The sequence below is a fragment of the Pholcus phalangioides genome, unplaced genomic scaffold (genome assembly GCF_987345545.1).
Source record: "Pholcus phalangioides strain wild (caught in Gottingen) unplaced genomic scaffold, Ppha-v1.0 ptg000024l_1, whole genome shotgun sequence".
NCBI classification, from domain to species: domain Eukaryota; kingdom Metazoa; phylum Arthropoda; class Arachnida; order Araneae; family Pholcidae; genus Pholcus; species Pholcus phalangioides.
Window position 1 is genome coordinate 20,241,271 of NW_028301616.1, and position 27,499 is coordinate 20,268,769.

Genomic DNA, 27,499 nt, shown 5'->3' on the forward strand with positions numbered 1-27,499 from the left:
TTCCAACGTGGTGAACGTAATTTCCTCCTGAGATTTCTCCGGTTAGGAGAAATTTTCGGAGCTCGTCTCTCGAACTTATCGTCACTGACCTCCGATGACTGCGCAAGGAAATCTCTGCTACTTCAATACACAGTAAGGTTTTGAAATCAGTCACGAGACTTGCGTGTTTGAAAGAGGTTTTGCATGTTTTGTGTGTTGAAAAATACAAATTGTTTTTTTTTTCTACATTACAACCGCAATTTCGTCAATCGGAACCAATATCAAAAAGAATATAATCGATTTTTTTTTCATCTTGTCGCGGCCGCACAAAATCAGCCCGAGTGCCAGCTGTTGGCGATCCCCTCAACTATACAATTCGGGAATAGGATTCCTTGCTGTTTTTTGTAAATGTTTCCGGCACTTGGGAGTTGGCACGTGAATACTTTAAGGTTCTGTGTCTGGGTTCCGGGAAAAAAAGATATTCAATCTTATCCTCGAGATCACTCGACGATGTAAAAGAAAAAAAAACAACTTGGGGAATCTGATTCTCGTCACTAGAGACGAAACTTTTTTTCCTTTTTTTTTTACCGAGCACAACTCAGGTCTATCGCCATGCCATAGGCAATTTTCTACCTAGTGAGTTGTGCCGGAAGTGTAATTGTGTGTACCTAACAGTCTGAGTGCGTATCTAGTGTTGTGTATGATTTTTCAATGCTGCCATCTATATCTCAGAAGTGAAGTGAGTGATGTGTCGTGACTGAATATTTGTACTGTTTCTAGGTCTGTTGCTCTCTGCGGCGAGACTTTTTAACGCGGGGATCGGCTCGCATTTGCGCCTCGAAGTTGGGAACCACAGAAAACCAACTTCAGCCGACCACCACTGTGGCGACGGTGGGGCTCGAACCCGGCCACTCGACCACCAAAGCGGCACTAGTGACGAACTGTTGTCGGTGAATTTTCCGTAAGAGTACGGCGGCAAACAGTTTGTGCAATCACTGCTTGAAAAGCTCTCGCCCATGATTACTATTAATAGTTTAATGGTCGAGCGGTTTTATTACAGATCTTTTTCCCCACTCTCGAATACACGTCGTTTCAGAAATTCAAGTCTCGAATTAGATATCATAAATTTAAAAGAAGAATAAGAAGGAAACTTTTCAACATGTATGGGGAAATGCAACATCCACAAAATGTCGCCACTCCCCCTCCACTTAAAACAAATTTTGTTGAACTCAAGGAAAAGAAAACGTCTAGGATCTGAGACATCTTGACATGGTGGCTTCTCTTCCCATTTGTAATTTTGGCGTGCGTTTGTGTGTATTTATTTCTTTGTTTCCTCCAAAAAAACGTCACACGAAATTACCGGAATATGGATTTTTTCTTTAAAAAAAACGTCAAGGTCGAAGACTTTTTTCATTATTTTTTCACAAAGAAAACAGAAAAAGATTAGCTTTTTCTATTTTTCTTTCCTGGTGTCAAAGGTCTCCTTCGCGTGTTTCTTATCATAAAGCACGAGACTTGAGACACCTCTCTCTCTCTCTGTGTGTTGTGTGTCGTAAATAGCGTATTGATGATCACGGGAGACATGCGTGTGAAGCCTCGTGTTTTGTTTCGTTGAGATAAGTTATCGATTTGGTTTTTTTTGTCGCTGGTTGTCAAAGGGTCAGTTGCCGATTCTGATTTTGAGCCATGCACCCGTTATTCGCAACGATTTTGGCTATACCGGTGGCGATATTCTACGTCATCGAAGCCATGGTCTTGATGTTCGTCCCGAAGAGCCTGAGGTACAAAGACATCAGCAAGGAGACCGTCCTGGTAACCGGCGCCGGCAGCGGGATCGGCAGGGAACTGGCCAAGAAGTTCGCCAAGCTCGGTTGCCGCGTGTTGCTGGTCGACATCAACCTGAGGGGTCTGAAGGAGACGGCCGCCCTGCTGGGCGACGCCGCCCACGTCACCGTCTACGAATGCGACATTTCCAAGAGGGAGAAAGTGTACGAGATGGCCGCCAAAATCAAAGACGAGGTCGGTACCGTCACCGTCCTGGTCAACAACGCCGGCATCGTGACCGGTAAGAAATTCCTCGACTGTCCCGATGAGATGATCCAGAAAACGATGGAAGTGAACGTGATGGCTCATTTCTGGGTGAGTTTTGTTTCTTTATGGCGTGTACATTACATTCCTCATCGTTACTCAAGATCGGGGGGTGCACACACAACCTGCGGTAAGCCTTAGCCTGCAATGGGGTTCCATCCTGCCCGCGAAAGGTGTGCCGGGAAAAAAAAGTATCAGTAGTAGCGGGTAGTTCGTCTCTGCAGACCTACAACATGATACATACGTAACTGAAAAAATTCAAGCATTTACCATACTAAATTCCCAGCCTCCAGAAAAGCGGGAAATTCGGACATATTCGACCCCTTTCCCAAGGTGGACTGGAAGGTCCGTCGAGCACTGGCCTCACCTTTATTTGGTCCGGGCCTTACAGATTGTACGGTGTGCATGTGCGGTTAAGTAGCAGTAGTAACATTCAGACCACATAAAAATACGAGGAAATCGGTGTCCATACATAAAATCGCCAATTGTAGCCCAAAAACTGTTAAAAGCAAGTAAAGTTGCCAAAATAAAAATGTCAAAAGCCTGTTAAAATTATAATTATCGCTAAAATTGCTGAAAATTCACCAATTGTAGGAAATAAAGGGCTACTATACTATTTGACCGCACATGCACCTCGTAAACATTCCTCTGCGGAATTTGTAATGAATTGGTAAATGCAGGAACTTGTTGTGTGCACGTGTGTGTGTATATGCGTGGCCCTAACGTATTTATGTTGTCAGAGTTTTGCTTGTTTCGTGTTCTTCTTGGTGGTGCCATCTGCCTTCCATATTTTGATACGACGATGATAAATGCACTAATTTTCATGTTATGAGAATTAGAGAGACTTTTTTAAATGGGAGACTGCATAGACGGAGATAGACTTGGAAGTCTGTGGGGGGGGGGCACAGTCATTATTGCTGGGGGGCACGATGATGATGATGATGTCAATTCATATATACATATATACATTAGATCAGTCGACTCCACCTTGTATATGTATATATACCATTTTTAGTGTATTTTCAAAATGACGGGCCTGCACAGAACCACTAGAAAACAGAATACGAATAGCTCTGACAACATCGACACATCATGTTCAAACACATACACTCAGCCCATACATTCCGTCATATACCAATTTATTAGAGAAATTTCCCAGGAGAATAATTACGAGATGCATGCGTGATCTAGTAGCGGTGACTTTCCTGAAATGAAAAGGTGATTGTGGTCAGTGAATGGTGGAAATTCAGTTCCCCCAGTTCTGAAATTTCCTTCATTACATTTATGCAATGCAATGAAACTTCGCTACAACGATACTCGATGTAACGCCAATTTTTCAAATCTTGTTTGGAACTGTCTCATAGTCTAATGATAAACTTCTCTCGATACAACGATTTGCGCATGTGCCATTTCGAGATTTCAACTTACATCAACTATCAGAATATTGGCCTGTCATTGGCCTTGTATCGCTTCCGACAGTAATAAAGCACCAAGTATTATACCCTATCGGCCCTATCTATTGAAATCTTATTGCAATCGTTCTAAATAATTTCAATAGTGTTTTGAGTCGGAAATTCGATTCACGTCAAACCATGGTTATTATGCAAATTATTATTGTTTTCTTTTATTCTACAGACTTGCAAGGCGTTCCTACCGGACATGGTCAAGGCGAACCACGGCCACATCGTGTCCGTGGCCAGCGTTGCAGGACGCGTCGGAGTTCCGAGACAAGTCGATTATTGCGCCAGCAAATTCGCCGCTGTCGGATTCGAACAAGCCTTGAACTACGAGCTGTACGCGAGCAAACTGACCGGCGTCAAAACTACCGTCGTTCAACCGTATCAAGTACATACCGGGCTTTTCGACGGTTTTCGTATCAAGTGAGTATTCGGTTCATTATATACGTGTGACACAGTGACTTATTGGTTGATTTTAAGCATGAAACTATTCCTTATATCAGTACAAAACTGTCGTTCTTGTGATCCTTCTCCAATAGGAACCCTTCTCTTTACAATATCTATGTATACAAAATTAATTTTCAGTATGTCTGTTGTGTGTACCTGTGTGTTCTCTGTACAAATCTATAATTTTAGACCGATCGTCGCCAGTGGCTGATTTTTAGTGCTGCCATCTATATTTAAAATTGTGAGCGTCGTGTAATGATTCAATACTTGTACCGTTGTGGGCCTCTTGCTCTCTGCGGTGAGGCTTTTTATTTTTAACGGCCATGTATATTTCACTGACCAAAACGCCAAGCCCGATTCCCTGTCTCCTGGATAGCAGCAGTTATAGGAATGGGAAAAGGCAGAGAGTACTCTCCAATGATTCAACGAGTAAGTGCCCAATTCAAGTTGGTCCATGCCACCGTCCCAATTTGACCACAAAGACCGATCCATGCAGCTCCGATTTGAACGCGAAGATCAACCCCTTAGTGAAGCTTCAGTCTGACCACAAAAACTTATTTCGGTGCTCCAATCTGGCCACAAAAACTTATTTCGGTGCTCCAATCTGGCCACAAAAACTTATTTCGGTGCTCCAATCTGGCCACAAAGTTCGCAACTACAATCTGGCCACAAAGTTCGCAACTACAATCTGGCCACAAAGTTTGAAGCTACAACCTGGCCACGAAGTTCGCAGCTACGATTTGGTCACGAAGTTGCCACAAAGTTCGCTACAATCTGGCCACAAAGTTCGAAGCTACAATCTGGTCACGAAGTTGCCACAAAGTTCGCAGCTACAATCTGGCCACAAAACCCAATCGTGCAGCTCCAACATGAGCACAAAGACAGAGCCAGCACTACAACTATAATATAACCGAAAATAATGATCAGATATGATACCGGGGTGGTTCAAGATACATTTCCTGACATTTTGAAAAGCCCTTTCCATGAATCAAACCTGGATTGGCATCCCGGTATGAGTCAGTTGCACTGAAAGTATCAGGGTAGAATTTCAAGTCCTTTCAATTCCTCCTCTAATATCATATCGAGTAATGCAAGGGTTCATAACCCATGGGTCACAACCTAAACTTGGGACGTCGGGGCTTCCGAGGTGGGTCGTACAAATCCCCCTATAGCCAGGGATTCTTGAGCTATGAGTCACGACCCGAACCTGATTCACAGAGGCTTCCTAGAGGGGGGTCGTAAACTGCAGAAAATCTCGCAAAAGATGGATGATAGGTCATCTACTAAACCACTGGTTCACAAACTTTCGTCTTCCGCAGCTCCCTTACCCTAGTGGACATTTATCCGCGCCTCCCCCGAACAGTCAAATAAAGAACCGCTTCATAGTGTTGAATAGCCACACATCAATAAGGACAGCTCACCGCGGAGCCCTTGACAATGGTTGGCGGTGCGCACTTTGAGAACCACTGAACCAAGTTACACGGTACTTGTGTACAATGCAATGATATAGAATTACACGAAGGACTTGACAGCTGATTGATGCGAGGAGAATTGCCGGGTGAGTGTCTTAGACCACTAGACTGCAAATCCAATGAATCCCTTTTCTTTAGAGCTCGTGGGCGCTGAACAGGACCGTACATGGACAGACCTAGTCCAAGCCAAAGCTCGCAATTTCTGACCCAGTCACCAGATGGCGACCTACCCGAAGGAGTTGGCTTTGTAGTCTAGGGGCCTAGGGGCAGGCATCTTAAACCCGTCACTCGCGAGCACCACGGTGCTCCCCTAAAATGCACAGAGTGCTCGATGCTCGTGTCCAATTCCGTGCTCGCGAGCACTTGATCAACTTTCCAGTTAAAGCATCTCGTAGAAATTGCATTCAAGGATTGAAACCATCCTCATTTCTTGCATTGGTATGTTAAACTTGCCGTATGGGTGCTCTTCTTTTGATGACGGGTGCAGGCGGTGTTCGCGACTGGAGAGAGATTGAAGACCTCTGTGGACTCTAGGGCACTCACCCGGCAAGTGAGAGGACGTGAGTTCAATTCCCCCAACGAGACCAGTTGAACTTTCTTTCCTGGATTTATCTTCGCATTAACCAGCAGTCGAAAAAGTGACATCATTTTCGAATACAGAATTATCATACTAATATTATATTATAAGATAATACAATAATTATATTAAATATATACTACATTATCTCATTTATGCCTTTTGTTCGTGGCAGGCTTTTGGATGGACTCACTCCCGAGTACGTGGCGCAGCAAGTAGTATCCGGAGTTCTTGTCGATCAAGAAGTAATCGTCGTACCGAGTATTTTGGCTCTAGCAGCCATGTTGTTCTCGTAAGTGTAGTCCTTTTATACTTTTCGCATAAAAACTCTATTTGTGACCGTATTCAAATAGATTTAAGGGAGAAACGTCCTCTTCCTCCTACGAGGATGGAATATGTGTCAGAATTCCAAACAGAATAGATGTGGTCCGGGTCGCGTTATTCCATCCTATACATAGGATTTTAATACGGGGTTACGCTCATTGGTCAAGGTAACTATTACGTCACTAAAAGATGAGGCGGGGCTAAAGAGGCAAGAGGTTCAAATGCTTTAGTGTGCGGTATATGTTACAGCGGATGATGAATCGGTTATTATGCATAACCGTCAATCATTTCGTCTGCGTAGATTTGATAAATTTATCACTTTTACCGGCGATTATGAATAATATCCAAGCATCGCGGTAGTAAATTTAATAAACACCAAAAGAATTATAATTTTTACGGGTGACACTGGTTAATTTGATAAAGAGTTTAAATTTATTGCTCATATCGGTTATTATGCATAATACCCTAGTGTAATTGTTGTCTTTGATGAATATGAAAGAAATTCACAAATGAGTCAAGAATGTTTGACCGATCCCTATTTAAACGGCGTGTTCCGACCCCTCAAATCGATTTTTCATCTTTCCCTGAATTCGATTACGCATAATCACCGGTAAGAGCGAGATAAATTTCAAGTATTTATTAAATTAGCCAAGCATGGTTGGGTATTATGTATTAACCACCAGTAAAAATTAATTTTTTTTTTCAGCATTTATCAAATTTACCAACGATGCTTAGGTATTATACGGAGACGACTGACGATTATGATTTACCACATTTACCGTAACATATACTAAAGCATTTTAAACTCCACGCCTCTTTAGCCCCCGCCTCGTATGTTAGCGACAAAATAGTGATCTTGTCCAATGAGCGTAACCCCATGTTGAAATCCTATGTATAGGGTAAAGTAACGCGTCCAGGATCCTGACAGCCAAAACCTTGACGACGAAATCCGGGCACTGCCAATACCTGCTAGAGCAGGGTCATTCTCTGGTCTAGAAGGTATTGGCACTGCCACTCTATCGACAAGTCAATTATTAATCATATTATCAATATTTATTTATTATATTATCATTTATTATATTATCAATAATCAAATACTGTACACCAGACTGGTGTGCACAGTCCGCGGGCCAAAAACTTTTGTATAAAAAAGTGAGCATAATGACCAATATTCTCAACTCTTTTTTTAAATGTGTCCCGTTTTTTCCCCTATTTGCGACAAGGCTTAGTTGAATTTTTGAACTCAAAAAATTGAGATTATTTTCATGCTTATAAATGATATTATGACAATTATGACTCTAATTATAGTCATATATATATTCATCTGACATATACATTTGTGTATTGGAAGTTAGAAGTTTCGCAGAGGAATATGAACGAGTTGCGTGTGTAGTTTAGTAGTAGTAGTGGCGGAACTAAATAATAACCCTGTATATTCACATATTATTCAGGGTGTTGCCACGAAAAGCCAGTCGACACATAATGGACAAATCCGGCATAATGAACTGCATGGACAATTTCACCGGCCGAGTCGCTAACGGACATTAACAGCTTCATCCCTTTGGCTTCAGGTGACCAAGTCAAAATATCGGTTCCTCACCAAAATGACCACCGTTACGAGGAATCCGGCGTTTCCACATAAGCGAGATCATATTTAATGTCTGTGTATGTTAATATTGTATTGATAGTGTTTCTGTTTGAATCTGAACTTTTTTAAAGGAAATGTTGTTTTGTATGAAAACATTGTGTGTATATGTGTGTGTGTGCCTAATTTTCTTAAGCCCCGTTCACATGTGTATGATTGTGGGGTCGCTTTGGTGATAATTACATACTGCTATAGTATAATCATCCTGCAACAGTTGGCGAGGAAATCAAGAATCTTGTACAGAGGTTTCCAAACTTTCTATTCTACCACGCCCTTCTTCAAACATCTTTGTTCCTCATCGCCCGCCCCCCCCCCCAATTTAGTTAACCCATAAGCTCCGTTCACATGCGCAAGCTTGGGGGCCGCTTTGGTGATATTTACCGGCATGGAAACTTTTTTCCCCTTGTAGGGGAAAAAAAGTGGGAGAGAAGCTCATCACACAAAAAACGCCCATCTTTCTTGGGGTGGATTGATGGTCGACACCGACCTTCTCTCCCATAATCCTTTGCGCCACGAAAACTACTATAAGCTCCTTCGTCAGCCATCTTGAATCAACCACTTCCATTCAACCCACGTAACCAGTGACGACTTTCGGAAAGAAGAGGGGATCACCGGCATAAACTAAACGTCACATGTGAATGGTTTGTAGAGAAAATCCCCGTTACACCGGGAACTTCCCGGGATGTTTTATTGCGCATGTGAACGGGGCTTTAGTGAGTAATATGTTTGTGCCTCTGAAGTGATAGCCAGGGAGCTCCCTTAACGCAATTATTCTCAAAGTATGCGTCGTAGTTCTCAGGGACGTCCGACCGTATGTCAGGGGCACCGCTATGAGCTGTCGGTATTGATGTGTTGTCCGAGGATGACATCGCTCTTCGCTATCCATATGCGAAGGTTTTCAAAAGCTGGATGATGCTAAGATGAATTCAGGAAAAAGAGGAAAAATTCAAACCCCCCCCCTCCCTTGCGGGGAATCGATCCCACGCCCTCTCACTTGCCGAGTGAGCGCCCTAGACTACAAAGGCAGAGTCACAATCGTTCCTTAGAGCTCGCGTGCGCTTCGGACCTACCTTAGGCCAAAGCTCATAATTTCTGACACTGCCACCAGATGGCGACTTGACAGAGGATGATGTTACGCTTCACTTCAGCGCACGAGAGCTCTAAGGAAAGATTGCGATATTCGTCGTCTTTGTGGTTTAGTGGTCTAGGACGCTCACCCGTCAAGTGAGAGAACGTCGGTTCGAATTCTCGCAAGGGCAGTTGAATTTTTCTCTTTCCTAAATTCATCTTCGCATCAGCTAGCTGTTGAAAACGTTACATGGGTGCGAATGTACTTAATTGGTATTAAGTGCATTCTCATTTAAGTTAAGTGGCCCGCAACGAATTTGCAGATTATTCCAAGTGACACGCGGTACAGTTCCCGCGACATGTAATCAAACCAATGAAGCGTCACGCACTTTGCAAGGTGTCGAACACTCTTGTCCAAGACCAGAGGTTCTTATCTAAACCTATGGGTCACAACCCAAACTTGATTCACCCGGGCTTCGGAGATGACTCGTACAAATCAACTTACACCCAGGGATTCTTGAGCTATGGGTCACGGCCCAAACCTTATAAATGTAACAAACAGCCCCATGGGTCACGAAGCTGATCTTGTTGGCGAGTTTGAGTCGTTGCTGAAAAAAGTTAAGAACCCTGCCCTGGACCAAGGTTAATTCATAGGTTTGATACTTCGCTCGTTATAAGGAAAAAATAAAGCCAACTCGGGAAATGGAATATATACAGGGTCTTTATAATTAAAGACCCGGGGGAAACGGGGGGGGGTGATAAATGTAAGAAAAAAACCCACTAAAATAGCGCAAAAGACGCGAACGGAAAATACCAACCTGCTCCTTTTCCCTGCGACCTTTTTACCGAAAGAAGATAAATGGAATCGCCAATAGTGACGTTTCATGACGTAGTCAGAGGCCAACTCAGCGTGGGTGTACAATAACTGTTTGAAACATGTACCAATGTGAGGTGGAGCCCCGTCCCGCATAAAAAAAACCGTGCTGTCGTTTTAGAAACGATTAAAAACATTTTAAACCGATGTCTTCTTGTCGTATTTCGTTTAACAATATTGCATACAGCGCCATTGCCCCGCTGGTGGTGTGTTTTTGAACCCCAGGGCCGTCATTTCAACTTTTTCCAGAGGAGGGGGGGGGGCAAAGCACATGTACTCAATGTGTGTATATACATATATATATACCATTTTCAGTGTATTTTCAAAAGCCGGGGGGGGGGGGCCAACGGATCCCCCTGCCCCCCCCCCCCCAAATGACGGGCCTGTTTTCAACTATGTTTTTTGCGGAAAACTGAATTCCATGACTCCCTGTAAACTATTACCAAGTCTTATAGAATGTTGTCCAGTATTTTTCCTTTTATTGCCATCTCAAGTGGAACTTCAATTATAAAGATTCTGTATTTTCATTCAACAACAAAGATGGGTCACTCTTTTGATCATTTACACGTTTACACATGCTCTAGGTCACTCTTATGGTCATTCACCAGCTTCCACAAGCTCTAGATCACTCCTTTGGTCATTCCCATGCTGTCACACTCTCTAGGTCACTCTTTTGGTCTAGTTGCTAGCTCTAGCTGTCTAGATATTCGTGTATATAATCCAAGACCTTGACAACGACATTTCAAGGTCAAATTATTAACGGGAAGTGGAACATTTCGCAGTAGAGATAATAACACTTTGTGAAATTAAGGAAAAAATATCAGAATTATATTTTCCAAAAGTAATTATTTAAAAACGATTCTCATTTAAAAACGGAACGTGATGCGAATCATTTAAGTGTTTACGAGGACGCGCACGCGTTCCTTTTTGCACGGACAAAACAAGCGGTTATTGTTTTTCCCGTTCGGTCATCCTATTACATGCATTACGCCTGTAATCATTACCATGATCGGAATTGATTGCGATCGATCATGACTCTTGTCAACGCTTCAGCGCTCTTCGTGATCACTGCGTTTGTTAGGAGCGTTTTTTTCTTTCCTTTTCTCTCAGGCTATGCTTTTCTCTCATGACTAATTGGTCGTGACTGATCACGCACTGATGTCATGAACACTTTACCGCAAGGACTTCGTCCATTGAATCGAGGAAAATAATGGAATTCCAGGAAAAACAAAAGCCATCACGTGAATCTCAGGGGAAAAGGAAAAAAACCTTAATTGTTATAGTACGTGAAGCAACGGCGAAAATACTACAAAAGGGGCCATCCAATCTTTTAGACACATTGCCGGCCAAATTAAACTTTCTATGAAGCCCGCGGGCAACCTAGTCATTTACCCAGAGGTACATACATTTATGGTTTTGCCGCCTGCGGGCTAAAAGAATTTTTTGCCGCACCTCCCCCATTCTATAGTCTAATTTTCTTGACTACTCCCTTTTTTCCTCGAATTCGCCGCCACACTGTGCAATAACCCGCTTGATCTCCCTCCACTCCCGCAAGTACACCCGTGTTTTGGTCACTCTCATGCTCACACACCCTTTAAGTCACTCGTTTAGTCATTCATATGGTTGTACATTATTTCAGTCACTCACATGCTTGCTCATTTTTTTGGTCACTCGCATGGTTGCGTACTGTTTTTGGTCACTCACATGCTTACACACTGTTTTGATCACTCACATGCTTACACACTGTTTTGATCACTCACATGCTTACACACTGTTTTGATCACTCACATGCTTGCACACTCTGTTTTGGTCACTCTTTTGACTCTTCACTGACATAGTTCATTGCTGGGTGGCTCTTTTGATTCTTCACTGAAATGGTTCGTTGCTGGGTGGCTCTTTTGATTCTTCACTGACATGGTTCGTTGCTGGGTGGCTCTTTTGATTCTTCACTGACATGGTTCGTTGCTGGGTGGCTCTTGATTCTTCACTGACATGGTTCGTTGCTGGGTGGCTCTTTTGATTCTTCACTGACATGGTTCGTTGCTGGGTGGCTCTTTTGATTCTTCACTGACATGGTTCGTTGCTGGGTGGCTCTTGATTCTTCACTGACATGGTTCGTTGCTGGGTGGCTCTTTTCATCATTTAAACGTTTACACATGCTCTAGGTCATTCCCATGTTGTCACACTCTCTAGGTTACTTTTTAGTCACTCACTGACCTAGCCTCTAGCTGTCTATAGGCAGAAAAGATATATTGAGGGTTATACAAATTTTGCCGCCTTTCTTCTATTCTTAAAATTTCCTTCCCCCCCCTCCGAATTTGTCGGCCTGGGCTATACCCCCCCCCCCACACACACAGTGAATACGCCACTGCATATACTGTGGCGCATTCGCGGTCATTAATCAGGGTTCCCAAATTTATTGAACACTTTTATTTATTCTGAATTCATTTCTTTCATTATAAATTTGAATTTTTATTCATTTTCAAATAATTTCCTTTAATTGATTAATTAATTCCTTTAATAAATTATTATTTTTTGAGTCCGCTCCGGGCACCTTAACTACGACTAGGGCTCCTTGAAACGACACGCTGATTCATTCGGGTCTTTGAGTTTGACGTCGGTATTATCGATATAATCGAATTCACTGCCCTGCTTTTTTACTAATGATTGACCGTCACGTGAATCTGATCATTTTTGATGAATTTTTCGTGAATTTGATGATTTTTGCCGCGCAACGGTAATTTTTTGAAAATGGGTGGCATCACACCGGGATCTACAGTTTACTGCCGAGCCGCTGTGCGGGCTCTCAGCGTGAGAATCCAGGTTCGAACCCCATTGACGCACAGTGGTGGTCGGTCGAAGTTGGTTTTCTGCCATTTCCAACTACGGTGCGTCGATGCGAGCTGGTCTGCCATAAAAAAAAAACCAGTCTCGCAACCCGCAACATGATGCTGGTATTACATGAAAGAAACTGAAACTTCAATGATTTGCACAATCGTGCCTATCGATACACCAAGTGGATGGCAAGTACAAATATTTTTTTAGTAATTGCATTTTTGGAGATATATATACATACAAAATAGATATAAATACAATTGAGTTTAAATACAAAGAATATACAGGGGTTGGACAAAATAATATGAACATCTGTGAAATGAGGCAAAATCTTTATTAATAGGCTGTTGGCCCTCCTTTTGCATTAATGACAGCTTGTATCCGCCGTGAGATGGACGGTTGATCAAGTCATGCACAACAGTCACAGGGATAGGTAGCCACTCCTCCTGCAAAAAGGCCACTAATTCAGAACGTGTCTTTGGAGGTGGAAACCTATTGCACATTTTGGCCTGCAAAATACCCCACGAAGGTTCAATTATATTAAGATAAGGGGGACCGAGCGGGCCACCCGAGGTGTTGCAGTTCATCAAGTTAGCCTCCGACAATTCCAGCAGTGTGAACGGGCGAATTATCTTCTTGGAACACAGGTCGAGAAACAGGGAACACATATTGCACCATCGAATGAAGATGGTCGGCCAGAATACTGACCAATGCTTTAACCCGCCCATCCAGGACAACAAGTGGGCCACCACAACCACGGTGAGGAATCGCGCCCCACAGCATCACTGATCCCCTTCCATGCTTAACAGTAGAAAGGAGACAATCAACATCATAAGCTTGTGCTGGCGTTCTCCAAACGTAAAAACGTCCGTTAGTCTGGAATAATGTGAACGGCGATTCGTCTGACCAGATGACATTCTCCCATTGTTGTTGTGTCCAATTCTTACGTTCGCCGTTTCAAGGCATTGCATGGTGTCACGAATGATTTTGGAATAGTCGCTCTACTTTGTATGTTTGCTGCATGCAGTTCACGGCGGATAGTTTTTGTCGATACACCTTCCTGTAGATGTGTGTTCATCTCAGATGTTATTTGGGATGCTGTTGTCTCGTGCTTTCTGGCCACACACAATCCACTTCAAAACCCTTCTAGGTCTATCAGCCATCTTCGACTTTCGGCTACTGTTATGCTTGGTAGATGATGTCTTTCCCTGTTTGCTGTAGGCTGTCATCACCATCGACACGGTACTTCTCCCGCCACCAACAAGGGTGGCCGTTTTCATTACTGTGGGCCCCGGCAAGACGGGCTCCAACAATCATGCCTCTTTCGAACTCTTGAGGTCAGCTATAACGAAGTTTTAACGCCCCAATAAATATCACATCCGAACGCTATCACTACTACGATTAGACTGATATGTGCACATTCTCGCCCGCTAGGTGGTACTCTTCCACACTAGAGAGCGGGAGTATAAGACAGGTTCCCTCGAGTGTTGTTTTTTTTCACAGGTGTTCATATTATCTTGTCCAACCCCTGTACATGTATAATATACACTCTCGCACCCAAATAAACACATTTTTACAGGAAAGTTCAAGTGCTTACAACCTTTACTTCAAAATATGGAAGGCAGGTGAGAGCACCAGCAAGAACACGGGTTTGCCAAAGTGGTACAGTGGTAAGATGCTCGTATTCCTCCATGAAGTTTGCGGTCAAGAGTGCCGGGTTCTGAATAGGGAAAGATCATAGGAAACAAGTTTTTTACCTATCGAGGCGACCACCGATATAGATGGCGCTCTCATTTCCTACCCAACAGCATTGGTTAGAAATTGCCTTATGGCGATGTGACCGAAGTTCGTGTGTGGTAAAGTAGTAGCAAAAACACGGAACACAAGCACGATTCTCACAACATAAATACGCTAGGGTCACACATACACTCGGAGCACACGATCCGGCGCGCATCAATTCGTTACAAATTTGTACGAGGTGCATGTACGGTTAAGTAGTAGTAGTTTATTGCCGAATCTCCAAACGCTAGCGTTCGTCGTTATTATTATATCTCGCCGAGGGGTGGTTGGCGAGCGAACTCTTCGATGGGGTACCGCCATTTTGTCGCTGTTTCGGTTGCATCTCCCCGCCCCTGGAAAGATTCTGACAAGGACGAGTCGGGAATCGAACTCGCAATATCACTTGGAGCGACAAAGTCTGTTTTTTTTTTGTCAGCCCTTCAAGATGCCATAGGAATAGCAACGTGGGAGTGTGTGCGGGTTTTCAGCCCTTTAAGACGCGGAAAGGGGAGGGTGTTTTTCAGCAACAGGGAGTTCAGCCCCGACTTCATGCGTTGTGACTGTTTCATCGTTGAAGGCAGGGCTGAACATCCTGAGGTTAAAAATAGAATATCTACAGTGAGGAAAAGAAAAACCAGCCTCTACGTTTGTGAGAACCGAGTCTGAAAAGTTTAAGATGGGGGACGATGAGTCCGCCCTCCTTTTTAGGCACCTTACGACTGTCCATAACGATAATACTCACGTCACACTTCTCTGCTCAAAGATGGCGGATGAGCCAGCCTAGTAGATTCCAAGGATCTGACGTGTACATGAACGTATGTGGTGTGCATTGGAAGGAGTTCGAAGGGCTACTACAACTACTACTACTACTTAACCGTACACGCACCTCGTACACGTTCCTCTGGGCGGGGTGCATGTGTGGTGTAGCAGTAGTAGGTAGGGCCTCCAAAAAATGGCTCGGGGATCCATGATGTTCTTAAGTCAGCCACCTCGTTGGGCAATTTGCCTTTTGTGGCGTTGTATTTGTATTTGTATTTACGCGTTGCGTGAGTGTGTGCTTTATATGCATGGTCTTAACGTATTCCTGTTATATGCTTGTTTCGTGTTCCTGCTGGTATTGAACAGGCAGGTCTGTGCCCGCTCTCTGCGGAGAGAATTTTCCAAACAGTAGACCGGCTTGCATTCACCCCTCGAAGTTGGAAAACCGTAGAAAACCAACTTCAGCCAACCACCACTGTGCCACCAACGGTGATCAAACTTGGATAGTTCGAAGAACTGCCACCTTTGTCTCTCTGAAATCGAAAATGTGAATTTTTAGATGCCTAAAATTTTGTGTTCGTAATCATCGTGATGTGGTTGTCCATGTTTATTGTAGAGGGGGGCTTTCTCAAAACCACAATAACATTGCCATTCCTCAACCACTTTCTACTTCTATATTAAATTATCTCATGAGTCAACGATCTCCTGCACTTGCATCTAAACCGTTATCCACACGCACATATTTGATTGGTCCTTTGTAACGGTGACAAGATGGTGGAGACATAGGCGGTTACAGTTCGGAAGGGGAAGAAGTTCACAGTGAAGAACCGGGCTCACCAAAAAAAAAATTGTCATAGGCAGGAAGGTGAAGGTGGACATTCAGCCCCCGTTCACATGATTTGCCTCTTTCCCCATCGAGGATCCTGTACCCGCTTATGAGTGAAGATCTGCGAATGTAACTGCCAAAGACTAATGTAACAGAATCCAATACAAAAAAAGAGCGGAACAAAAGATGTTTTTCTAAAAACTAATTGAATTCTAACATTATTGACGCAATGCAAATACATGTTTTGAATAACTTTTCTATTGAAGCAAACAAAGCCGTAATTAAATTGCGGCAGATCGATGGAATAATATAGTACGTTATTTACCTTTTTCTTGTTTTCCCCCCGTTTAAAGGGCGCCCCCTTTTGTACACCATTTTTACTATTTGAGTTCGATACGATCCGTTCGGTGAAAAGAGTTAGGTATGTGTCGGATATTCTCAGATTTTTGGATCCTCGGAAACGGGACTTTTATCGAAATGAATAAGTCGGTTTTTCCCAGACACGTCGCGTTTTGCTCTGAGAAAGTGAACAGACAGGTTAGCAATGGAAGTTGGAGTGTCAAGAGAATCGGGATCGCAACGACTTACATTGAAGTAGCCGTGAAGCAAATGTCGTGGTTCGTGTGCGGCATGAACAGTAAACGTGGGCTAATGAGTAGAATCCCGCAGATTGTGCTCAGTATTGTAGTGAACATCGAGCCTGTTGTAAGGGTCTTGTGGTGGTCGCGTCTTCTGGTGACATCTAGTGGAGTAACTCGTACGGGGGCCATCATAATCTTGATTTCTTGCTCCTTGAGAATAGGACTCGTTTACTCGATATACCGACGTGGCGATCTCGTCCGACATTTAGTAAAAGCTGTTCGGAAAGTGAGGAACCGAATAACCGTTAAACATGGCAGACGTAGAAGACTTCTGTTGAAACGACTGAATGTGTTCTCCGTCTTGAACTTTGTTTACTTCTTTGCACTTTCCTTGGTGACAGGATTTGTACAGTATGGAGAAAAAAACTGGAACAAAGATGTTTTATACGTCATTAAAGCACTGGGTTTAGATGCGGATTCACTGATGCCGCTGCACATCGCGATTCTGGTGGTATACCGAATAGTAAGATACTCGCCTCACATTGTACTCAACAACTGCTTCGCGATTCTGTACATCTCCGCGTGCATTGATTTATCGAATTTATTGGAGGATTACAGAATGACTGTGCTATCAACTTTCCAACGGTTGAAAAGTCACCCAAGTGATGGTGACTTTATCGTTTCCCTGCTGGTCTCCTATCAATGCATAATCGATGTTTCTCGAAAAATCGAACAAGCTCTCAGTTTACCGGTGCTGTTCTTCACGATTAATAATGTTATAACCATCTGCGTTTGGGTCTGGACAAGCATGGGCCACTCTTTCGACTACTGCAATGTTAAGTCAACGTGCATGACTTTGCACTGGTTGGTGCTTACTCGTGCAGTGTCTCACTACTCGATGAGCTACTTCGCAGCCAGAGTGTACGAATCAGGGCTGAATCTGAAGAATGTCGTCAACGAGATTTACGAGCACGAGTGCGGCAGTAGCGGCAGAGATTCCAAGCGGAAAATCAACGTGTTGAGGGAGGCGATACAGAACGGATACGTCGCGTTAACCGGCTGTAAATTTTTTACTTTCAAGAGACATCTGATCATCGGATCGACGGGTGCAATCCTGACTTACGGTCTTTTGGCACTGCAGTTTATCTATAATTGATTTCTTATATAGGGAAAGGTGGGCCCGCACCTTGTGAAATATAAAAAAAGATACTCGGTGAGAGAGAGAGATAGTCTTAAAAAGTTTATGAGACATGCTTTGTTTAATGAAAATTAATTGTACAAGAGGTGTAAGCACTAGCTTTATGAACAAACGAGCCAAAAATTTTCCTAAAATAATAGTGAATGTGTGCGTATTCTCCCTCTTTCTTTCCCGCCCTGTCGGGTTAGATCACGTGGGGCAGGTGGCAAATAAAATGCACCCGAATATCTGACATTGTTCGCAAACGAATGCCCTCGTACTACCTTCGTAACTAAAGCATTAATCATGCTATCACTACTTACATAATCCACGCTGAGTCCAATCTTCATCACAGGATTGTTTACAAGCTGGGCATGGGACAGATGGACATCTCATTCCATGGTCAAACTTGTTGAGATAATCGCGATTTCGATAGAGTTTCGAGTCTTTTTTTCCCCATGACTTTTTCAGGATCTTTTCTTCCCTTTATAAGCTCGATAGGATTTTGCTATATCTTCGCATTCATATTTTACTTCATTTTAATAGAGAAAATTAGCATCACACAGTTATTGTCCGACCGTGTACTTTTTTTATGAATCGCTCATAGATTGCAACACCCCCCCCCCCCCAAGGCACAGTGAATTCTAACGACCCCCATAATTGTTCGGTAGACGATTTCCTTCAAAATAACTTACACCTTGAAAGCGTTCGTCAATCGTCCATCTGCAGAAAAATTACATACTAACATGACAAAATCGCAGTTTACCTAATTGAGGGCATCAAGTTTGTAATCAATAGTATGGGGTTCTTGAGACAATTCAAATAACACGTGTCAAGAGAGAGACAGATGGCTTTTTCTCAGCCCGAGATATCAAGGAAACAGTTATTTTCCGGATATTATGTGGGGGTGAACTCGGGAAGAAAAGTCAGCGCCTCACGCCACAGTGCGTGAAATAAGGAAGTCAGGTTCATGTCTCCAGTGGTGTAGATGTTAGCATGCTTGTCCGGTATGAAAGAGGGCCTGGGTTCGTGTCCCGGCGGGGACGTGAGGACTTTTCCTTCCGAGTTCACCTCAGCATAATATCCGGAAAATAACTGTTTCCTTGAACACGTGTCAACTTAGTCAAAGTCACTTTTACTTACTCTGCCTGCTGACAACAAAGTACACTTAGTCACCCTGCATATGCATTATTATTATTATTATTATTACAGTATTATTTATTTTATTTCTTTTCGAAAGAGATCTTTTGTTCGTCAAAGTGTTGATCTCTTTCAAAATAATTCTGAAGGCATAACTTTGTTCAGGATAATACACGATGGAAAGCAATCTGTAAGTATTGAATCTAGGATTATATAGAAGAAAAGTAAATGTCGAATCTGAAAAAAGTGAGTTGTTGAATGAAAAGTAAATGTTGTTGAAAGTTATACTGAATTATGCTTTTGAATACAGTAAAACGAATGGTTTTGGTGCGATAAATAAAATTCAGCTGATAATGTCCATGTTGCGTATTGTTACTGTTGGTCGTGAATTCATTCATTCGCCAGATCTTTGAATTGCTTCCGTAAAAGTCTGAGCATCTGAAATATCCTGTTATTCTCTGCTGATGATAAAAAAAAATGTAAAACTGCAAAAAAAGCAACCTATTTAATTAAATAAAAATATAAAGCAACAAAAACATTGAAATAAGTATGTCTTTCATGTTTTTGAAAATTTACCTATTGTAAAATATAGTTACGCACAACATACCAGCACCTCCTAGAGATAGAAGGCCTCCGCGCGCTGCTTGTGACGTCAGTAAGCAGTCCATTTTCCCTCAGAAAATCCCGGGGAAAAAATTCCCTGCTCGTGCCAGTATCATCGTTGTGCGGGAAAGAAATGATCGGGCTCAGAATTGGCGATTTCTATGCCCCACACCCAATCACTATGCGGTATTTGTGAGCCAATTAGGAAGATTTTACGACAAAATAAGAAGAAACGAAATAGGATGCTCTGTGTTTCAAAATGTGGCAAACTTTCTAGGTCGCCTGCAATGACGTTTATGGCAAAGAGTGCAGAGGCCTTCTATCTCTAGGAGGTGCTGACCGAGTGCCATCTGAACAAAAGATTGCCAAAGGAAAATGGTAGTTTGTCAGCCATGTTATAGTAATCGATTTTGGCGTAAAGCGGTAAAATGGTATCACAATTTTGACCTTTGCACTCTAATGGAGAAACAGTGAGACACCCAGGTTCTGTCACGAGAAGCAACGTTAAAACTTTAGACTCCTAGGGGAGGACCAGGGCATTTCCGGCGAAAACCCAGAATTTATTACGTGAATCACTATTTTCAGGGTTGTCCTGTTAATCCTGATTCGGCCTTTATCTGAACAACCGTTCGTAGCAGAGGTATGGCGCTGATTTAAAACATGCTCAAAATGTGTTCAGGAATCGCTTTGCACAATAGGTGGATAGGTTGTGGAACCTAGGGGCTGAGGTCATTTGAGCTCCCCCTTCTCCAATATATTTTGTAAGGAGCAGCAAAAGCCCTCCCCCCCCCCCCACCGAATAATTTCTGAAAAACATTGAAATGCACTTTCCCTTTTCTGCGTACATTAACTCAACGTACAAACTTTTGGGGAAATTAGCAAACGCAAAAACAACCCAGAATCACATAGGAGTATCGCTAAATAAGGAGTTTCTCAACTCATTACGTGATATATCAAGTGATACAAAAAGCCTCATTGGATCGACTTAGAACGACGAGTTCCAAGAATTGCTTCTTGGAACTCTTCGTTTCATTTCATGTCGACGGCTCTATTAAACCCAAAGGCTGTAGTCAAACTCTAATACTGTCTGCGTCTCGCGGTGTTACATTATCATTTTGCATTGCTGCCTGCTCTGTATGAAGAAACCATGGATTGATTTCAACATGAATAAGTGGGGTGTTTCCCCAAGGCTGATTTAGAGTCCAAAAAAATTTAAACAACATAAAAAATACCTATTCACTGACTCACCAAACATCTTTCGTCCAAGTCATAGGTGCTTCTGCTTTCAGGCACGGAATGTCGATGTTTGATTCACACGCACTCATTTGATTAACCCTTTGTACCTGTGACAAAATGGTATAGATCTGTGAATTGAACTGTCAAAAACTGTGAAAGAGAGCAAATAGTAAATAAAAACTTCACTTACGGACAGATCTTCGTATATTTGCAAGAAATTAATTGAACACGTGCACACATTTACGTCAACGCAAAAACCTGCGTGTTTTGACATCTCAATAAATTTCTTTCCGTTGGGGGAACCAAAACTCTATTCACATTAAGACAGATCGATGGCACATATAATAGTACATTACTTATTTTTTTCCTGCTTAGGAACATTATCTTTGCGCACAGTTTTCGCTCTTTGCATTCGATGCAAACCTTTTGAAACAAAGAGGGAAGTTAATATACGGATATTTAAACCTGGATCATCAAAACGGGACTCATACCGAAATGAATAAGTCGGTTTGCCCGAGACACGTCGCGTTCTACTCTAAGGGAATGAAGAAACAAGTTAGCAATGGAGGATGGTATGCTAACAGAATGGGATTACCAACAACATACACTGAGGTAGCCCTGAAGCCGATCTCGTGGTTCGTGTGCGGCATCAACGAGAAACGTGGACTAACGAGTAGAATCCTAGTGATCGTATTCAGCATAATAATGAACATCGAGCCTGTGGTGAGGATCGTGATGTGGTCGTATCTTCTCGTGACTAGTCCAGTATCTCGGACGACGAGCGTCAATATCTTGATTTCTTCTTTTTCGAGAATAGGACTTAGTTACTCGCTGTACCGACGTGGTGATCTCGTCCGATCTATAGTAAGAGCCGTTCGGAAAGTGAGGAACCGACTACCCGTGAAACATGGAGGACGCAGGACAGTTCCGGTGAAAAGACTGAATGTTATATCCGTCTTGAACTTTGTTTACTTCTTTGCACTTTGCTTGGTGACAGGATTTATAGAGTATAAAGAAAAAGACTGGAACAAAAATGCTTTATATGTCATCAAGGCACTGGGTTTAAATGCGGATTCGCTGATGCCGCTGCACATCGCGATTCTGATGGTATACCGAATAGTAAGATACATGTCGCACATTGTACTCAACGACTGCTTCGCGATCCTGTACATCTCCGCGTGCATCGATTTATCGAATTTACTGGAGGATTACAGAATGACTGTGATAGAAATTTTCCAACGGATGAAAAGTCACCCAGGTGACTCCGAGGTTATCCATTCCCTGCTGGTGACCTATCGGTGCGTAATAAACGCCTTTCGGACAATCGAAAGAGCTCTCGGTTTGCCGGTGCTGCTTTTCACGGTTCATAATATTTTGCTCTTCTTCGTTTGGGTCTCGACAAGCCTGGGCCACTCGATGGACTACTGCAGAATTACATCCGTCTGCGTGACCTTGTACTTCTCGCTGATATCTCGTGTGGCGTCCCACTACTCGGTTTGCTACTTCGCGGCTCAAGTGCACAATGGAGGCATGAGCCTGAAAGATGATGCGGACGAGATGTACGAACACGAGTGCGGCAGTCACGACGAGCATACAAAGAGGAAAATCAACGTGCTCAGGGAGGCGATACAGAACGGAGACGTCACTTTGAGCGGCTGGAAAATTTTTACTTTTAATAGGTATCTGGTCGTCGGATCGACGAGTGCAATCTTGACTTACAGCCTCCTGGTGGTGCAGTTAAATATATGATTGATTTCTTACATACTGTGTGTGTAATTTTATTAAGATACAATTTTTTGCACGATAATAAGGTTGCCACACGAGGAAAAACAATTGGTGGGTATCGAATCTACGCTCACTATAGAAAAGAAAAAGTAAATGTAGAATCTAAAGTTATATTACGCTTTCACGTACATAAACATTACAACGGATAGTTTTGACACGATAAATAAAATGCTGTTGATAATGTTCATGTTGTATATTTTTATTGTTATTCGGGAATTGAATCATTCGGCAAAGTCTTTGAATCGCTTTCTCAAAAGTCTGACTGTCAGACATGCCTTGTTACTGCTATAAGAAAGGAATCAAAACTGCAAATATATATATATATACGATACTAGCCGTTACCCGCGGCTTCGCTTGCGTGGATTTGGTTATCTGAAAATTACTCGGCGATAATTACACCATACTGCATTTGAAACTATCATGATCCGTTGGGGGGGGGGGGGGGTTGAATTTTCAGAAATCCTGTCTTAGTGGGTGTCTACATTATAATACATATAATCTAACCGAATTTCTTACTTATAGCTTCAGCGGTTTCAGCGCGGTGCCACGATTTCTCTATATAACCTTTGACCACCTTATGATCCCCTCAGGCCGTCAAATTTCGAAAAACCCCTTAGTGAGTCTTTACGTCATGAAATAAAACTACTGACCAAATTTCGTGTTTATAGCTTCAGCGGTTTCGGCTCGGCGATGTCAGTCAGGATATGTTATTACATACAGGGTGGGCAAAAAGTCCGCAGAAATTTAAAAATGGATAAAAACCGGAAATATAACCGAAATAAAAAACGGTTTGCAGGGTTAGCATCGCTAGTTCACGGGAATTTTTTTAAGACATGGAGGGAAAGCAGATATGTGGACCTGCTGCACTCTGCCGTTGCTGGATCTGTGACTCGCCTGCAATGTGTTATCCCCTGTGATGTTGGTGCTCATGTGGAACACGTACTGCTGTAATAAACGATTTGGAGGCATTCTGTGTTCGTTATTTGCGTATCTTTTCTTTGACTTGTGTACGCCAGCGTCACATATCGGCTGTTTTTTTAGTTATATTTTTCTGTCTAAAAAGAAATTCCCGTGACCTCTAACGATGCTAACCCTGCAAAGCGTCAAAAATATCTAAAAATCTGCTGACGTAATACTTGAATGGCCCCTTATGAAAGTTGTTTTACAAAACTTGAAAAAAAAATGCAACCAATAAGCGTATCGATTACAATCGAGTGAATGTAACCAATAGGCTTATTATAAATTTCATATACCTTTCTGGCTATTATGGCTTGTTCCAAGCTGTTTTGTAGCAGGCGTTTCATCCCTTACTGCGGTGGACGTCTTCCGTGCTGTTTTTTGTGAGCGGGGAGACGAAACCGCCTCCTTGGATGACCGTTGTCTACTGATGCTTTCGCTGGAGACGCAGGAGGATCAACACTTCGTCGTTGTGACGCGATCAAGTGACGTGTTGATATCGATGGGACGTGGCGACTTCTGATTGGCGGGTGGGGATCGGAGTCTTCAAATTTGAATGCGGGGTCCGAATTCGGAAGAGTTGGTTTTTTAACCGTCCTGATTCATTACCTCCTACAGATGTTTCTCTAGGAGGTAATGCCTGATCTTGGTATTTCGGATTGGTCGGGTGCCACATATCTTGCTCAATTGTGCAGCCCTTCTTCCTTCCTGTTGAAATTATCTCTGTGCTTAACGATCTCAATAGCTTTTGGTTTCTGAAGAGGGAATGTCGGTGTCTTGGAAGTGGATGCCATGACCCTTGAGGAAAGCATGTTCAGCGACAGCAGATCTGCTGTTTTATGAAAGTTAGACCCATTGCCATTCACTAATGAAGCTTTTATGCAGAATTTAAAAAGAGAGCATACCTTCAAATTCAAACCATCATCTGGAAGAATGCTTTGGGTACACTTCCTGCCATAAATCCTGAACAATTTAGCTACTACAAAAACAGTGTTTCTGAAGTACTTGTGCCCATTGGTGTGCCAAATAATGGATTGGATTGGATTGGATTTTGGACTTATTGGCGCAAGGACCAATATGGTCAAACTGCGCCAAAACAAATGATTATATAAAAATAAGAAAAATCATCCTTTTGTCATGTCAAAATAATAAAACTATGCATGATAAAAAGCAACGTAAACATAAAACAATAACATGAATTGTAAAAATCTATAATTTGTTATAAAAACAAATGGCTTTAATGAATTTAAAAATGCCAGATGCATCGCTATGGTCATTTAAAATGTCATGAAGTGAAAGTTGACTTTGACCAAAGTCGGTCGTAAAATGATGTCGGTTAGTTCTGCAGCTCGAATGCCAATGGCCAAGTGTCGGCTTGATGGCATGTAATTTATTATTAGCTTGATTATTCCAGTGCTCCTGCCAGCGGCGATGCATCACTTCCCGGAGGATTGAGAAGTGGTCACTGGCAGGTACCAAAAGGCTATTATCAATGTTGGTTGTTGTTCGAGCTGCGGTGTCTGCTTTTTCGTTGCCCGGTATTCCTACATGACCTGGTACCCAGTAGAATTTTACTGATGGTAATGTAATTCATGAAAAATTTCATGAATGAAAGGATGAGTGTGAAAACTGAAGGAATACAGTGCTTGCAATGCGCTGAGAGAGTCGCTATAAATGATGCATCGTCGGTGGCGTTTGCGTCGTATATGACGTAGAGCCTGAAGAACTGCGTACAGCTATGCCGAATAAATAGAGAATGTGTTGGGAAGTTTGAAAGATGTCTCCTCACAACAGATGTAGGCACAACTAACATGCCCAGGGCTCTTAGAGCCGTCGGTATATATGGGGAGGTACCTATTGTACCTACCCCGGTGCCTATAGAATATCTGTCGATATACGACATCTGCTGTGGTGGCTCTAGAGTATGATGATAATGATAGAGAGACATCTGGCAGAGACTGCTCCCATGGCGCCAGTTGCAAAGCAACTGGGGCCACACGACTGATGTCTAATTGTAGTTCTTCCATAAGTGCCCTCATACGAAGACCGTAAGACAGAACACATGAAGGGCGAGCAGCAAAAAGTCTATGAAATGAGGGATTAAAAATGACACGATGAAGTGGATGATCTGGTAAAGACTTCATCTTGAAATAATATTTCAAGGAAAGTTGCTGGCGTCTTGATGTCAGTGATGGCTCGTTGCATTCGACATACAGGCTCTCCGTTGGAGATGTCCGGAAAGCTCCAGAGCAAATCCACAGGGCGAGAGGGTGGATTGGGTCCAGCACACTCAGATAGCTCCGAGGTGCCGATCCGTATACGATGGAGCCGTGGTCGAGTTTCGATCTTATTAGAGCTTTATATAAGTGAAGGAGAGACTTACGGTCTGCTCCCCATGATGTAGAAGAGATGACCTTCAAGATGTACATCGTCTTCATGCAACGAGCTCTCAACTGTGAATTATGAGGTTTAAATGTAAGTATCATGTCAAATGTAACGCCGAAGAATTTTGTATTTTCTACGATAGGTATTTGACTATTATTTAAAAATAATTGTGGGTCATCATGAAGCTCACGACGCCGGCAAAAATGCACAGCGACAGTTTTGTCGGCGGAGAAAGAGAAGCCGTTATCATGAGCCCACTTGCTGATCTTGTTGATGCGGTTTGTAATTGTCTCTCGGCTGTCCTTATATTCACTGATTGGTAAGATATCAACAGATCATCCCCGTAGAGTGCGCCAGTGACTGAGAACGGGAGTTGGTTCAACACCCCGTTGAGTCTTAAAATAAAAAGTGTTACACTTAAAATGCTACCTTGAGGTACACCTTGTTCTTGAATTTGGGGAGCTGATAACGTGCTTCCGATCCGTACCTGAAAGATGCGGCGAGCCAGAAAGTTCTTAATAAAAATGGGCAAGTTGCCCGCAAACCGCAGTTATAGAGGTCGGAAAGAATTCCGTGCCTCCAAGTACGGTCGTAAGCCTTTTCTATGTCAAAAAATATGGCTATCATATGCTCCCTCTTTACGAATGCTTGTCTGATTGAAGTCTCAAGGCGTAACAAATTGCATGTTGTTCACCTGAACCGTCTAAAACCACTTTGATGTGTCGATAAAATATTGTTAACCTCAAGGTAGTGCATAAGGCGATAGTTGACCATGCGTTCCATGAGCTTACACAGACAGCTGGTCAAAGCAATAGGTCTGTAACTATTAGGTTGCTGAGGATTTTTGCCAGGCTTCGGGAATGCAAGAACAATGGCTGCTCGCCAGGTGTCAGGAAATGAATGACTGAACCAGATCCGATTAAATAAAATGAGTAAATGTGACAGTGATTCTGGTGAGAGATGCCGAATCATGGAATAATGAATGGCATCGGGCCCTACAGCCGAGTCAGGACTTCGCTGCAAGGCCGTCGTCAGTTCATGAAGGGTGAACAATGAGTTGTACCCCTCCGGTGTAAAAGGCCGGAAGGTGTACACATTGCATTGAAACGATGGGGGATAATTCGCATCACTGGAGACAGTGGCGAAATGTGCGGCTATGGTGTCCACAATATCCCTCACATCGCTGATGGGTATTGATGATAGTGCCATTGGTATTTAAAATGGTGATGGGATGAGACTGATAATGACCATTGATTTTTTGGATCCGGTCCCAAATGATTTTGGATGAAGTTGATGAATTGATTCCCGTCGTAAACTTTTGCCAGGACTCGCGTTGAGCCTGGCGCCTGGTTCTTCTCGCTATCGTCTTCGCTTTTACAAATGCCAACTTATTATCATGGGTAGGACACCGCCGGAACCTACTTCATGCTTTCTTTTGAGCTTTAATAGTGAGATTACATTCGTGGTTCCACCAAGGTTTAGGAAATTTAGGAAGTTTCGAGGAG

At 42.8% G+C, this 27,499-nt stretch overlaps 1 protein-coding gene across 1 annotated transcript; it reads left to right on the forward strand.

Annotated features, from left to right (window-relative positions):
• The first annotated feature begins 1,489 nt into the window (after positions 1 to 1,489).
• LOC149068951 (short-chain dehydrogenase/reductase family 16C member 6-like) lies at positions 1,490 to 8,085 on the forward strand. Its single transcript, XM_089251002.1, has 4 exons — positions 1,490 to 2,118; positions 3,703 to 3,947; positions 6,196 to 6,312; positions 7,796 to 8,085. Exons 1-4 carry the CDS (start codon positions 1,666 to 1,668, stop codon positions 7,890 to 7,892), a joined length of 912 nt encoding a protein of 303 aa, XP_089107128.1. The 5' UTR covers positions 1,490 to 1,665; the 3' UTR covers positions 7,893 to 8,085.
• Positions 8,086 to 27,499: the final 19,414 nt, after the last annotated feature.

Excerpts from the sequence above, each read along its gene's own strand:
- LOC149068951 (XM_089251002.1), top strand. The coding sequence starts at position 1,666 with ATGCACCCGTTATTCGCAACGATTTTGGCTATACCGGTGGCGATATTC. Across the intron at positions 3,948-6,195 it reads TTCGACGGTTTTCGTATCAA|GCTTTTGGATGGACTCACTC; the intron begins GTGAGTATTCGG and ends TGTTCGTGGCAG. Across the intron at positions 6,313-7,795 it reads CTAGCAGCCATGTTGTTCTC|GGTGTTGCCACGAAAAGCCA; the intron begins GTAAGTGTAGTC and ends CATATTATTCAG.